Source organism: Mandrillus leucophaeus, unplaced genomic scaffold (assembly GCF_000951045.1).
Source record: "Mandrillus leucophaeus isolate KB7577 unplaced genomic scaffold, Mleu.le_1.0 Scaffold12, whole genome shotgun sequence".
NCBI classification, from domain to species: domain Eukaryota; kingdom Metazoa; phylum Chordata; class Mammalia; order Primates; family Cercopithecidae; genus Mandrillus; species Mandrillus leucophaeus.
Window position 1 is genome coordinate 7967824 of NW_012100320.1, and position 16785 is coordinate 7984608.

The following is a 16785-nucleotide window of genomic DNA, read 5'->3' on the forward strand; positions in this document are numbered from 1 at the left end:
CCGAGAGCATGCCACTGCACTCCAGCCTGGGAGATAGAGTGACACTCTATCTCAAAAAAAAAAAAAAAAATGTGAAAGTCAAATTGCTTTTTCATTTATGTGCTGCAGAATGGATGTTGTGTTAGCAGGTGTGGATACAGCATTAATCTCCTTGTACATCTCCATCAGAGCTCTTGGGTGACCAGGTGCATCGTCAATGGGCAGTAACATTTTGAATCTTTTTTCTGAGCAGTAGGTCTCAACAGGGGGCTTCAGATACTCAGTAAACCATGCCGTAAACAGATGTGCTGTCATCCAGGCTTTGTTGTTGCATTTATAGAGTGCAGGAAGAGTAGATTTAGCATAATTCTTCAGGGCTCTAATATTTTCAGAATTATAAAGGAGCATTGGCTTTAACTTAAAGTCACCAGTTGCATTAGTCCCTAATGAGAGTCAGCTGGTGCTTTGAAGCCAGGCATTCACTTCTTTCTAGCTATCAGAGTCCTAGATGGCATCTTCCAATAGAAGACTGCTTTGTCTACATTGAAAATCTGTTTAGTGAAACTGCTTTCATCAATGAACTTAGCTAGAGCTTCTGAATAACTTGCTGTAGCTTCTACATCAGCACTTGCTGCTTTACCTTGTACCTGATAAACCAGCCTCTGCTAGTTTCCAACTTTTCTTCTGCAGCTTCGTCACCTCTCTCAGCCTTCGTAAAATTGAAGAGAGTTAGGGGTTTGCTGTGGATTATTAGGCTTTGGCTTAAGGGAATATTGTGGCTGGTTTGACCTTAAGACCGCCAAAATTTTCTCCATATCAGCAATAAGGCTGTTTCACTTTCTTTTCATTCATGCGTTCACTAGAGTAGCAATTTTAACTTCCATCAAGAACTTCTCCATTGCTATCACAACTCGGCTGTTAGGCACAAGAGGCCTAGCTTTTAGCCTATTTTGGCTTTAGACATGCCCTCCCTCACTGAGCTTAATCATTTCTAGCTTTTGCTTTAAAGTGAGAGACATGTGGCTCTTCCTTTCACTTGAATACTTACCAGTCATTGTAGAGTTATTAATTGTCCTAATGTCCATATTGTTCTGTCTCAGAAAATAGCAAGGCCCAAGGAGAAGGTGAGAAACAGGGAATTGGGAAACAGCTGGTCATTGGAGCAGTCAGAACGTACGCAACATTTATCAGTAAAGTTTGTCATCTTGCATGAGTAGAGTTAATAGTACCCCAAAACAATTACAATAGCAACACTGAAGATCACTGATCACAGATCACCATAACAGATATAATTATGAGAAAATACTAGAAATACTGTGAGAATTCAGTAACATAAAGCATGTCCATATATTGCTTACTCAGTTTCTTTGGGATTTTTTTCTAGAAATACAATCTTATTTGAAGTATTATGAGCACTTGTATCAGAGATCATTTCAATTTTGTTACTAAAAAATAAAATGGACTTGCAAAATTTCCTTCCTGTTTTGCATTATTGTGAGTAGCTACCAGAGAATTCTACTTGTTTATATTACTAGAAGAGTCCTAACAACCAAAGATATTAGGCAGTTCTCCTTTGAGTTACATCTATCACTGGATGTTTAACCATTTGACTGTATAATTCAAATCTTGGTCTATTAAGCAGTAAACAGATGGAACATTACTAACAGCAGTAATTAAATTATAAATCTGTTTTAAAGTTGGCCAATATACAGCGTCACAATCCATATTCTGTTATGTCAGTTATGTTCATTTTGATTTGGATTACAATTTCTAAATACCCAAATATTGGAAAGAAAACAAAGTTGTCTGGTTCAAATGTCTGTTTTTTGTTTTTTTTTAATCATATAGGCCAAGTGCTTGCTTGCTTGCTTGCTTGCTTGCTTGCTTCCTTTCAAGAAAGGAAGGAAAGGAAGGAGCAACGGAGAGGAAAGAATATTTAACAATGTTCATTTATTCAACAAACCTTTAATGAATGTCTACTGTGAGCTAGGCACACTTTTTTTCCCCCTCCGAGACAGAGTCTCATTCTGTCGCCCAGGCTGGAGTGCAATGGCAATCTCAGCTCACTGCAACCTCTGCCTCTCGAGTTCAAGCAATTCTCCTGCCTCAGCCTCCCAAGTAGCTGGGAAAACAGGTGAGTGCCACCACGCCCAGCTAATTTTTTTGTATTTTTAGTAGAGATGGGGTTTCACCATGTTGACTAGGCTGGTCTCAAACTCCTGACCTTGTCAAGTGATCCTCCCACCTTGGCCTCCCAAAGTGCTAGGATTACAGGCATGAGCCAAGCTAGGCACATTTCTAAGTATTAGGGATAAAACAGTGACCAGGAGAAGCAAAACCCCAGCCCTCATGCAACTTACATTCTAGTGGATTGGGGATGAATAATTTAAATGTGTAATACGTCAAATGGTGATAAATGCTATAAAGAAAAATAAAACTGAGTAAGGACCTGGAGAATGATGGGGTAAGAACTGGTGTTTTAGATAAGGTGGCCAGGGAAGCCCTTTCTAATACACTGGCATTTAAGCAGTGACCTGAATGAAGTGAGAGAGCCATCCAAATGGATATCTGGGGAAATAGAGTGCTAGGCATGGGGAATGACAAGTGCAAATACCCTGACTTGGGAGCATGCTTAACTGTCAATCTTCAGTCCATTCTACCTGGAAACTTTTCTTAACACCTTAAAAGGTTAAGGTGTTTTATAGCATAGTCTACATAACTTTTTTTTACAGTTCTTAAATCTTAGCATTATTATTTTTTATGCCTGCTAATCCGTCTTTTAGAGACATGGATAATGCCTTACCTGCCACATAGTAGCTGCTGAACAAATATTGATCAAACCAGTCAGTGAGTTTGATTATTTGTTGAGCAATTACTATTTTGTCTACTTAGTATCAATAAATTATTTTTTTAAATCAGAGTAAGCATTCTTCTCAGTCAAGGAATTATAGGAAACATAAATAGATACGTAAGTAAGTAAGAGAAATAATAAGCAGGGAAACCTTGGCCTGCATTATTCAGAGGAAAAAAAGCCAATAACAATGTAAGTGAATATTTTTTAAAAACCCGTTGAAAGGTTGTTCTTTACTGAAATATAACCTTCATATTTTGAAAGCTCATGATGAGATCCATAGTTCCTGATACTCAGTGAATTACTCTAATAGTTACTTGAAGTAACTAGGAAAATAAATCTGAAAAGTAAAGTATCACAGAAAAGGTCTTTGAATTGCAAATGGCTTTAGAATAGAACAATTTGCTTTCCAGAAAAAACCCTAAAAGTTACATTTTACTTTCCCTAATTTTTAACTATTTCTACAAAGAAGTTTTTCCACAGTTTCTTTATGATGCTTACTGCATGATATTTTCTGTTTTAGATCCTCAGCATTATAAGACCTGATTTTTACTGGATTCTATTTCTAATGAAATCTTTAAGGTCAGCAGTAGGTGAGGTTTCAAGATTTTTTTTATTTATGAGTTTTTCATTTGTTTATTTTACCTAAAACATCAATCTATTTTGTAGATGTGGCAAAAGCTTCAAAATAAGTAGGAGCATTTCACCACTCAAAGTTACCACCATTTATACCTAGCAGAATGTCAGTGCAATCTACTTCTTGAAATCTGAGTATCTGTGTCAGTTTTCTATAATTTGGCAACATGATAATGAAATTACTGAGTTTCTCTTTAGATGAGCCTGTTTTTTAGTTAATGCTATATGTCAACACTCAGAGATTTCCTTCTCTTCATCTTCCTTTCTCCCTTATTATCCCCACCCCCCTGAAAAAAGCCCGTGCCCATTCGAAAGCTAAATTTTTCTACAAATTTTTTAACTGACTTACATTTTTTTCTTTCAGTATTTTAACAAAATTGACCTTGCCCTTCTTAGTTTTTCATTATTTTTTTAAGAGACAGGATCTCGCTGTGTTGCCCAGGCTGGAATACAGTGGCTGTTCACAGGCACAATTCCACGACTGATCATCAGATCCATTTCCTGCCTGGGCTGGTTCATCCCTCCTTAGGCAACTTGGTGGTCCTCTACTCCCAGGAGGTCATCAGACTGATGCCAGACTTAATGTGGACACCCGACTTAATATAGCACCCAATAGCCCAGAACTCCTGGGCTCAAGTGATCCTCCTAACCCAGTCCCAAGTAGCTGGGACTGCAAGCACGTGCCATTTTTTATAGTTAAAAAAAAAAAAACAAACAGTAAGGGTGATCATGGAAAATTAGAAAATAAAGACCTATATATGCATTGTTTACTTAAAATAAGATCATACTAAATGTGCTGTTTTGTAACCTGTTCTTTTCAGTTAACAATCTTCATTTCAGTATCTTTCCATTTTATCAAGTCCATTGTTGAATTTCCCAGTGTAGAACCAAGTTTCACATCTGGTTGTTATGTCCCTAAGTCTCTTTAAAAAAAAAAACACCTTTTTTCTTTTCATATCACTAATTGAATTGAGGAGACAGGACCAGCTGTCCTGCAGGATGTCTCACCTTCCAGATGTGTCTGGTTGCTTCCTCCTTTAACTTGTTCCTCTATCCCTTGTATTTCCTGTTAACCAGAGATTAAATTTTATGTCCTGAGAGATCCAAGTGAAACATTTTGGGCTGGAATATGTGGTAAGTGATATATTTCTTATTATGACTTATCAGGAGAAAGCTTCTGGATGGGTCACAATTAAGGAGACCGAAGTTGACCACTGAATTAGGGTATGACTATCTGATCCTTTCACTGTCAAGTTTAATCTTTTTCTTCTTTCAACTAGAAAATAATGTATTTGGTATTACTTTGCACAGTGTGAATCTCTAGGTCATGGCAAACATATACCTGCATTTAACACTTGCCTGAATCTGTAATTTCATGAGGGATTACATAATGCTAATTTTCTGATTTTTTTAAAAAAAATTTACTTCTTATTGGATAGCCTTTTGTACAATAGAGTATTTTATGTACTAGGGTTATTGATTTGTTCTGAAATATGGTTGCTCCTGCAAAACAAGTAAATAATTTTTTTCACTCAGTTGCCAATATTTATCAGCTCAGAGAGTTTTTTGCTGGCTTTCTCCTTTTAAATATTATTGCAGATTCATGGATTTTTATTGCGTCATTGTGTTTCAGTCTACTTCAATCATAATTCTTACACATTTGACTAATAGGGAAGAGGACCTTTTAGACTGATTCCTGTGTCTTTTTTCCATGAGGTTACATATTTATGGAAATGTTTAAACACAGAAGTATATAGGGAGTGATATACTGAACTTCCAATGTGTCTATCACTCTCAGTTTTAGCAATTAGCAATAATTTTCTAATTTTGTTTTATCTTTCTCCTGCTGCTTTTTTGACACCCTTGATTTTTATCTCATTGGTAGTTGAAAGTTTGTTTTCTGGTGCGGCAAGGTGTCCCATCCCTAGACCTGGAATTACTCATTTCTTTAAGAAGCCCTGATTGTCTTTAGTAACAAATGGCATCAGACAATAAAACCTGGACATAAAGATTATTGGAAGTTTTTAAATTTGATTTTTCTTTACTTTCCCATCATGTGCTTCATCATATTGGTAGCTGTGTTAGTCTGTTCTTGTATTGCTATAAAGGAATACCTGAGATTGGGTAATTTATTAAAAAAAAAAAAAAAAAAGAGGTTTAATTGGCTCACAATTCTGCAGGCTATACAAACATGGTGCCAGCATCCACTCAGCTTCTGGGGAGGCCTCAGGGAGCTTTTACTCATGGCAGAAGGCAAAGCAGGAGCAAGCAGGCCACATGGCCAGGGCAGGAGCCAAGGGAGTGTGGCAAGGTGCCACATACTTTTAAGCAACCAGATCTCACACAAACTCATTCATCACCAAGGGGATGGCACTAAGCCATTCAAGAGGGATGCACCCCCATGATCCAAACACCTCCCCCAGATCCCACCTCCAAAACTGGAGATTACATTTCAACATGAGATTTGGGTGGGGACAAATACCCAAACTATATCAGTAGCCTTGTTCCATAAGCAGGGTTACAGGCATTTGAGTAGTAGAGGAAGGGCACTTCTCAAAGATAGGATAAAAAGCTTTATATTTCTATATTAATTGGTCAAAATGTAAGGCATAGATGACAGAGTAGTCAGCTGTTGACATATAAGTGTTTTTAATAAAGGATTTAAAAAGCAAAACAAAACGCCATTTAGTGTTATCAGTTTGCCCCCACTACAATATACGGAAATTCTCAATTTATATGACTTCTAAAGTTTTGCTTGTTACACACTTTGGTTTCTCATAGTAATAATGCAGATGATGAAATGAATTATTCTCAGTTAATAGGGTTAAAAATGTATTATTGGTTTCCAGTTCTTAAAATCTGTATTCACCTCCTTTCCCTTCTGATGCCCCACCAAAATAAAATGTCTAAAAATGAGAAATGAAGAAGCCAGTAACAGTAAATTGGAGGACTACCCAAGGATGATAGTTGCACAGATTCCCGGATCTCTAATTGAGTACCAGTAGGCCCAACTATACCTTCTTCTCCCCTCCTCATACCTCTTTCACCCCTGCACTTGAATACAGATAGCTGGCAAGAATCCCAGGCAAACACGAGGCAGATTTTCTTTAGAGAGCATGAGAAAGATGAAGGCTTCTAAAGTGTGTGCTGTGTTCGTGTAGCAAAAGAGAAAACACCATCTTCTTTCTGGCATTTGAAAGGTCTGCTGGCTCCCCACCCACTCACCCTGTGGGAACACTGCCAGTCAGCTTATGTCCAGCCCACACAGAGCTCCCTCTTTTTATCCCCTCCAGGGGAACAATCTAGCCAAAATCACACTATCTTCAAAATAACACAGGAAATCTATGTTGGCTAATGAGTCATTCTCTCTTAAATGTGAATGAGTAACCGAAGATCACCAGGCATAGTGGGAAAAACTAATGGCATGAAAGACTAAATAACCAGGAAAATGGCCAGTGGAAAAAGTAAAACTAGTAAGAAAGAACTTTATTTTTAAAAAAGAAGAATAAATCATCTAATATATTCAGAGATCTAAGAAGATACTATATCCATTAAACAAGAATAGGAGGACACAAGTTTTTACATTGAAAGGGCACACCAAGCGCTGAAATAGAGAATCAAATATGGTACTGTGAGAATTCCAGGATAAACAAAGATCCACAAAGAAATCACATGCATAGTAACAAACAAGAGACTAAATCAAACCGCTTATGAATAACTCTTAGTGATTTAAGACAGTAAAGTATTGCCTACAACATGTAGAGAGAAAGTAATATGCAACCATGGATTCTACAACTTGCCACACTATTAATCAAGGGTGAGAGCAGAATACACTTGTTTTCAGACACTGAAGGGTGCAAAGTTTGCCTTCCATTGGAAGTAAAAGAAATGAATGAATTACATATTCACCATCAACTTCTTGAGAAACGGAAATTTAGCATTTGATTTGTTTTTAATACATCATTGCTGCTAAAAGGGTTGAGGGGAAAATGAGAAGGGGGGATTCAAAACAATAAAATTAGTTGTTGATTCACACCATACAATAAATTACAGAGCTACTGTGGCAAACGGCAGTAAACTACTCCCTTTACTCTCAGCAGGCTGAAATGTATCATACATTATACTATAACTATCCATAATTTCCCATATTTCCCATTCATCCCAGTAAAAAGTAACCCAGGACTACTTGCATTGCAATCACAACAGGCTCATACACCATATGGCCAGAAGAAGCAACAGCGTCACATTTTCCTTCCATCAGGACTGGAATGACATGATCTGTCTTAAATTTAAGAGCATCATTCTGACTGCTGTGTTGAGAACAGACTTAAGGGTGGAGTAGTAGGGTAAGGGTAGAAGGAGAGACCAGTTTGAGATACTGCTGTGTTCCAGGTGAAAGATGGCAGTGGTTCTGACATGGTAGTAACAATGTAGTTGGTGAAAAGACGTCAGATTCTGGGTATAATTCGAAGGTAGAGCCAAGAGAATTTCCTGACTTATGGTATATTGAGTGAATAAGAAAGGGTCAAGATTTTTAGTCTGAGCAGTAGGAAGGGAGGAACAGATTGAGGAAAAGATTGGAAGTTAAGTTTTGGATGTTATTTCAGAAATTTATTTGACCTCCAAATAAAGATATATGTATTTGCATATATGTATCTGCAGCTCTGAAGAAGGGCGTGGCCTGGTGAGATAATTTGGGGATAGTCAGCCTTGTATTTAAAGGCATGAGGTTGGGTGAGATCAAAGTGAATAGAGATAAAGAAGGCAAAAGACTGGGACCCTAAGGTACTCTAACATTTAACAATTAGGGAGATGAAAAGGAAGACTCAAAGAAGAGAAGAACAACCAGTGGGATTTTAGGAGAACCAAAAGAGAATGATACCCTAGAAACCATGGGAAGAAAATGTTTCAAGAAGGAAAGAGCCATTGACTATTTTATGCTGTTAGGAGGTCAGGTAGGATGAGCACTAAAAATTCGTTGTTGGATTTAGCAACATGGATGTTGGTGTTTACCTTGAAAAGGTCTACTATGTTTTTTCAGACAGCTACTAAAGTGTTAGGACATAAATACTTGTATATAAGTAGTTATTTGGCCCTAACTATTTAATAAATGAAACTACATGTTGAGCATCCCAAGTTCAGAAATCCAAAATACAAAATGGTTCAAAATCAAAAACTTTTTGAGCATCAATGTGATGTTCTAAAGAAATACTCAGTGAAGCGTTTCAGATTTTAGATCTGGGGTGCTGAACTGTTAAATGTAATACAGATATTCCCAAATCTGAGAAAAATCCAAAATCCAAAACCCTCTGGTCCCAAGCATTTTGGGTACAGTACAGGATACTCAAACTGATTTAGGTATTTCTTTTGGCCTCGGGGGCATTGTGAAAAATTACTGAGATATCAAGGGAGCCACAAACTAAGAAAGTTTGAACATCTCTGCTTTAGAAGCTTATGCTATTCTAAGGATTTAGAAGCATAGCTATTCTAAGGATTTCACCAAAAGGAGGAAACACCTCTTACCTTTTTTTTGTGCTGAAAAGTTTCAGTTTGTAATTTTAAATCTGATCCAAAATGGTCCTAATACAGTTGTTTCAACATTTAAAAAAAAAAAAAAAAAGCAAAGACAACTTTACCCTTTGAAATGCTGGTAGTACATCTTTGCATAATTTTTTTTCTTCTTGCCTCCATAGGTATGGTCTGAATATGCGTTGCTTGGCAGCTCGGGTCAACTATAAGACTTTGATTATTATCTGCGCACTCTTCACTTTGGTCACAGTACTTTTGTGGAATAAGTGTTCCAGTGACAAAGCAATCCAGTTTCCACGGCGTTTGAGTAGTGGCTTCAGAGTGGATGGATTAGAAAAAAGAGCAGCAGCATCTGAGAGTAACAACTATATGAACCACGTGGCCAAACAACAGTCTGAGGAAGCATTCCCTCAGGAACAGCAGAAAGCTCCCCCTGTTGTTGGGGGCTTCAATAGCAATGTGGGAAGTAAGGTGTTAGGGCTCAAATATGAAGAAATTGACTGTCTCATAAATGATGAACACACAATTAAAGGGAGACGAGAGGGGAACGAAGTCTTTCTTCCATTCACTTGGGTTGAGAAATATTTTGATGTTTATGGAAAGGTGGTTCAGTATGATGGCTATGATCGGTTTGAATTCTCTCATAGCTATTCCAAAGTCTATGCACAGAGAGCCCCCTATCACCCCGATGGTGTGTTTATGTCTTTTGAAGGCTACAATGTGGAAGTCCGAGACAGAGTCAAGTGCATAAGTGGGGTTGAAGGTTGGTATCTGTCTGCTTCACTTGCATTTTTCAAGCATGACTGTGTTGAAGAATAAGAAAATGTTGTTAATTATACATCAAGTATGTAGCTTACTATCAAAAGACCTTTCATCACTCTAATTTAGCAGGGAGGAACAGGTTAAGTCTGAACCTAGGGCAGCTTTCTAGATACTATGACTTAAGGGCTGCTGTAAGACCATACCTGGGCAAATAGAATTATTTTATTAACCTAACTCTGAATCTAAAATTCTCACCAGTAAGGTAAAGGCACTGCTTCTCCAGACTTTTGCATTAAAATATATAGCTAGAATCCTATGAGAGATGGGAAAAGGAAACCATCCGGTGGACCCATCAATATACCAGTGCAGTCTGGTTACCTAATTAATCAAGTGTCATCTCTGGAAGGAGGTTTCAAGTCTTCAGAACAAGACAATATGTAGATGCTTTTTCTCTGGACTTATACTGAACTCCTAGTCTATTACATACTGTTTTTCATTGTCTTTAAAACCTGGGGCAGTAAGAGTTCCTTGTGGATACAATTAATATGCTTTGGAATTTGCTTTTCAAACCAGAAACCCAAATTGAATTTGACTTTAAAGTATATCACAACAGAGGAAAGGGCTTAATATGTTTTCAGATTTCTTGGTTTGGGATTTACTTTCCTCATTTTGTTATAAAGTGATTTTAAGATCTTAATATTTTAAAATCTGTATTGAAATAAGCTTTTAACTAAACTTAATATATATTTTTTTGCTCTGAAAAGAAGTTTGTGCTCACTTGGTGACCATGTGGATGTTTTCGGACTCCTACAGACCAAAGGATTATAGCCCACCCATGTCTGTGAAGTTAATGGTGTGTTTATTCATCAAGTTGAAAATTGGAATTTACATATCTGATGCAGGAGTTTTTTCCTTTGTTTTTACTACTTATATAATTTTTTATAATATCTTTTTCTCTTCCTTTGAGACAGCATCTCACTCTGTCACCCAGGCCTGGAGTGCAGTGACACTGTCATGGCTCACTGCAGTCTCGATCTCCCAGGCTCCACCATGCCCAGCTAATTCTTTTTAATTTATTTTTTGTAAAGACAGTGTCTCACTGTGTTGTCCAGGCTTATCTCAAATTCCTGGACTCAAGCAGTCCTCCCGCCTTAGGCTCCCAAAGTGCTGGAATTACAGACATGAGGCACCGTGCCTGGCCAATATCCTTACCAAATGTTTAGAAGAGAGAAGCGACCAGATTCACCTACATTTTTACCACCTCAATATAATTATTATTATTTTTGTATTTTCTCTGGAGGGCTTTGTACTTAGACATATATTTTAGCATAATCATAATGATATTTACTATACAGTGATTCAGGACAGTAATAGAGATTTCAAAGATACTCAGAGTCAAACCTTTTTTTCCCGCAATTTTTTAAACGCATAAAATTAATAGATGCCTAAATTCTAAAATAAAAAAGTAAAAAGTACCCATGACCACCATTAATATTTTGACTTTTTCCCCCAATCTTTTTGTTGTTGTAGAAATATATTTTTTATTTTATTTTATTTTGTTTTTAACTTTTAAGTTCAGGGGCACATGTGCAGCTTTGTTATATAGGTAACCTCATGTCATGGAGATTTGTTTTACAGATTATTTTGTCACCTAGGTATTAAGCCTAGAACCCATCAGTTATTTTTCTGATCCTCACCCGCCACCTACCCTCCACCCTCCAGTAGGCCCCAGTGTGTGTTGTTCCCCTCTATGTGTCCATGTGTTTTCATCATTTAGCTCCCACTTATAAGCGAGAACACGCAGTATTTAGTTTTCTGTTCCTGCATTGGTTTGCTAAGGATAATGGCCCCTAGCTCCGTCCACATTTCTACAAAGAACGTGATTTCTTTCTTTTTATGGCTGCATACTAGAAATGCATCTTTTAAAAAAAAATTCAGATCATACTGTATGGTCAGTTTTTATTCTGGTATTTTCTACTTAACACGACTATTTCCTCTCACTGAATATTTATTGAACATTTTAATAACTAGTATTTGTAGTAAAGACATGCCATGATGTATGTAATGTATGAGACCCTGCTCTTTAGTTGTACACTTAGGTCATTCCCAGGTTTTTTATGGTTTTTTTTTTTTTTTGAGATGGAGTCTCGGTCTGTTGCCCAGGCTGGAATGCAGTGGCGCGATCTCGGCTCACTGCAAGCTCCGCCTCCTGGGTTCACGCCGTTCTCCTGCCTCAGCCTCCCAAGTAGCTGGGACTACAGGCGCCTGCTACCATGCCGAGCTAATTTTTTGTATTTTTAGTAGAGACAGGATTTCACCGTGTTAGCCAGGATGGTCTAGATCTCCTGACCTCGTGATCCGCCTGCCTCGGCCTCCCAAAGTGCTGGGATTACAGGCATGAGCCACCACGCCCGGCCCTTATGTTTTTTAATTCATGTTTTATTTTAAATTTTTGTGGGTACATAGTAGGTGTATGTATTTATGGGGTATATTAGATATTTTTATATAGGCATGCAATGTATAATAATAATCACATCAGGGTTAATGGCATATCCATCACCTCAAACATTTATCCTTTATTTGTGTTACAAACAATCCAGTAATATTCTTTTAGTTATTTTTAAATGTATAATAAATTAAGATCAAGTGAATGAAATCTGGTATTTGGTAGCACAAAGGGTAACTACATTTCCATTTCTTTGCTATTATAAATGTTGCAGATTTTCATTGTTAATTTTTATTTGCTATTTTAATTTTATTCTCATTGTAGTGTATTCCTATTCTGAGAATATAATTAACTGCAATGTCAAATAACCTGCCAAACCTTTGTACTCTTTTGCCAGCCGTTTTCCAGAAAGGTGGAACTTGCTCCTACTTCCAGTAGCAGAGTATGAGGGTGTCATTTTCACCCAACTCTTGCCATCATGGAACATTGTTTTTTTGTCTGTTGGTTACAAAGGGATATTATAATTTTCTCTCTTTAACAACTAGTGAGGTCAGATATCTTTTTCTTATACTTTTTGCCATATTTTCATGTTCTTTACCCCTTTTTCTAATGTGATAAGTGGAGTTTTTAAAAAATGTATTTGTGTGAACTTATGTAGTAAGGGTAGCAATACTCATATATATGTTAAAGATATTTCTTCAATTTGGTTGTCTTTTCATTTTACATATGATTTGTTGGTTTTAGAAGTTTTTAGTTCCATTTATTGAACTTATGGGGTTTTTTTGGATCTTTGTGCCTCTTCGTTTTATGCTTAGAAAGGCACTTGCCATACCACATTATGATCAGCTTTTCACTTTTAATTTCTCTGACAGTTTTATGGTTTCATTTTTTTACATTTAACTTCTTTAGTTCTGCTAAATTGATTTATATTTTGGCAAGTGGTACAAAGTCACAGCCTAATTTTAAACGTTTTTCCCCAATATGTATTGAATCATCTCTTTTCCCACTGATTTTGATGGAATATTCATCATTACACTAAATTTAGGAGTACTAGAATGAGTTTCTGGGCTGCTGTTTGGTTTCATTGATCAGTCTCAGTTCTTCTGCTAGTTGCACATTATTGTAGTCACCAGTCATCTTTAATGAGGTTGTATAAACTACCTTTTATTTGAGTTACAGAGGGGATCCCCCTCTTGGAGGAAAGATACAAATGTTAAAAAGCTTATCTGTAGCCTACCTAATTCCGTAAACATTGTTTTGAATATACAACAAAACACTTAAAATTCTGTAGATTCCCAGTCTCTGCTGTGCTCATCAGATTCTTATTAATTTTAGAACTACAGATAGTAGTTTATCTCTCAATACATACGTGATTCAGCAATACAATATTATATAAATGTAGGATTTGTAGCTCCTATGTAAGAAATTACTAAGATATGGCCAGGCGCAGTGGCTCAAGCCTGTAATCCCAGCACTTTGGTAGGCCGAGGCAGGCGGATCACGAGGTCAGGAGATCGAGAACATCCTGGCTAACACAGTGAAACCCTGTCTGTACTAAAAAATACAAAAAACTAGCCGGGCGAGGTGGTGGGCGCCTGTAGTCGCAGCTACTTGGGAGGCTGAGGCAGGAGAGTGGTGTAAACCTGGGAGGCGGAGCTTGCAGTGAGCTGAGATCGGCCACTGAACTCCAGCCTGGGCGACAGAGCGAGACTCCGTCTCAAAAAAAAAAAAAAGAAAAGAAATTACTAAGATAAACACTAATACCAAACATTTAAAAGTTGTGCTTAGAACTTTACAAAAGGTAATCCATTAATGAATTATTTCAAGAATCTGTGGTGAAATATACAAACGAAATTCGTGTTTTAAAAAACACTTCTTAAGAATTACATTTTAATAGGAAAGATATGAAAAAGAATTTCAAGCTGTTTATATTTTAAATTGCCAAGTCACAGCTGGCTTTTTTTTTTTTTTTTTTTTTTTTTTTTTTTGAGACAGAGTCTTGCTCCATCATCCAGGCTGGAGTGCAGTGGTGCCACTTTGGCTCACTGCAACCCCCGAGTCCTGGGTTCAAGCGATTCTCCTGTCTCAGCCTCCCAAGTAGCTGGGATTACAGGCACCCGCCACCACTCCCAGCTAACTTTTTGTATTTTAGTAGAAATGGGGTTTCACTGTGTTGCCCAAGCTGGTCTCAAACTCCTGAGCTCAGGCAATCCACCCATCTCAGCCTCCCAAAGTGCTAGGATTACAGGCGTGAGCTACCGTGCCCAGCCACAACTGGCTTTTTAAGCAAATACATTAACCATCAGATGACATACCTAATTAGTAGACCACACTTTGACATTGGAGGGAAAGATGAGTATGTAGTAACTTGATAAGTATAAATGTTTAGGAAAATTTCAGGATTAATATTGAAAATAGAACTGTGGTGACATTAACTATATACATCTAAATTGTGCAGAATTCGAATGTATGAAACAGGATTATGAAACGTGACATCTATAGCCATGAGCAAGAGTAACACACATAAAAAAACAGTCCTTAAAAGGTAATTTGTAGCATTGCACTATTTGTTAACAAATAATGAATGAGAGTGAAAGAATACTTAATTTTTGTTTTTCACATCTGGTTAATTTGGTACTAGATCTGGTCAGTATGAGAGCAGTATTATGAGGAAGCCCACAACTTCCTGATAACCCTGTAAGATTCCCCAGAAGTAAATCAGTGAGGAGTGGTATTAGGAATAGGCTTGTAAATGTCTTGATATGATTATTCATTTTGTTTCTCTATTTTATAGGTGTGCCATTATCTACACAATGGGGACCTCAAGGCTATTTCTATCCAATCCAGATTGCACAGTATGGGTTAAGTCATTACAGCAAGAATCTAACTGAGAAACCTCCTCACATAGAGGTATATGAAACAGCAGAAGACAGAGACAAAAACAACAAGCCTAATGACTGGACTGTGCCAAAGGGCTGCTTTATGGCTAATGTGGCTGATAAGTCTAGATTCACCAATGTCAAACAGTTTATTGCACCAGGTAAGTTATGTGTTATATGTGCCTGCTAATTTTATGTTGGTTTATGGGACCCTGATATTCCCTTAAAATTTTAATGTGGTTTAAAAAACACATAAGTAGACCCTTTATGTTACATATGTAAAGCAACAAATGGTGTCACCCCAGTGAAATCTCTAAAAAAGATAGAGCTAAAAAGTCAAGGTTATAAAAAGGAATATTTACTATGTAAAGAGCCAAGCCATAGATTGAATGGTAAGGTCCAGGTTACTGCACAATGTGTACCTGCCTCCAGGGGTCTATATCCAATAGGAAAGAAGTTCCTCCATTTAGTATTTCAGTACAGTATAGTTTAATTTTTAAACTTTTGCAGTAAATAGAATGGTTTTAAGGAAACAGCCATCCTTTCCTTTGCCTACCCTTTGCCAATAGCTTTTAATTTTTTCAGGATAATATAGCATTACCAAAGAGGCCTGTTTCCCATATTGGAATTTGTTAATGTAGTAGATTATCTCAAACTTCATGTAAAGCCATTTTCATTAATAAAATAATTTACAAAATCAAATTAACTTTATACAGCATTTCCCCTTTTACTAAGACAGTCTCATTAATTAGAATCTAATGCATTTTCCTGCACTAATCAATATCAATGAGAATTAATGAGTCCATTACTTAAGAAGACAATGAAATAATTTTAGTTAGCACCTCAGGCTAATTCTCTATGGGGGAATGTTGTCAAGTACAGAACTTGTTCCACCCTCCCACCAATCTTGCCGTTGGTAAATGAAAAGAGAGGAAAGGTTATAAGACCTCTTCTGTATTTTCTTCTTCTTCTTCATTGATGACTATGTAATTTATAGACCCTGAAAGCCACAATACAAACCTACTCATTCTAGATAGCCTTAAGTAATGAATTTATGAGTACTGAATGCAGTGCAAATAATAGATGACCTTTAATTTTTGTTCTGTGACTAGAACTCCTTTTTTCCCATGGCATTCTGTGATATTCTGGTACACAGCGCATCTTTGTTTATTGTAAACAACAGGTTTGGCTGAATGAGAAAGTACAACTGAATGTTTAAGAATATTTAGGTTGTGATGCCTAAGAGGTTATTGCAACAGGAAGTGATTAGACTATGCAAAAGAACTTTTGGGTGCACTCAAGAAACTTATTTTTGCACCAGTTAATAATGGTTGTCTGGATTAGGGTGGAATCAGCAGCCCTCACCTTGATCTCCTTGAGTGTTTAGAAGGTTTTCTAGGACAGTCTTTTGAACTCTGTTCTGTTTAGAGCAACAGATTTCATTGTGCACTTTTGGGTGCTCTGAATAATACAAAAGATAGGTTCCCACATCTTAAGTGAGGGATCTTCACCTTAGCCCCTCATTCTGTAGCCAGTAGCTGGAGATAAAACTACTTCCTAAGATGATTTTAAGCATATAGAGGAGAGAACTTTGTCTCTAACAGCCAGTCTGTGAGTGAGACACAGCTATTCTAAGTTGGAACTCCCTGTTGGTGGAAGCGTGCTAGCTGGGAATGGAATTCTGTATGTGCATGTACAGGTTG

The 16785-nt window shown here is 37.2% G+C and overlaps 1 protein-coding gene across 1 annotated transcript in view; it reads left to right on the forward strand.

The window, feature by feature from the left end:
* Positions 1-16785, forward strand: part of GLCE (glucuronic acid epimerase) — a 122005-nt gene that overhangs the window by 95731 nt on the left and 9489 nt on the right. Inside the window, exons 3-4 of the mRNA XM_011968872.1 lie at positions 9160-9758; positions 14998-15243. Of these exons, the coding sequence (XP_011824262.1) occupies positions 9173-9758; positions 14998-15243 (832 nt within the window). The 5' untranslated portion in view covers positions 9160-9172. The remainder of the gene's footprint in view (positions 1-9159; positions 9759-14997; positions 15244-16785) is intronic.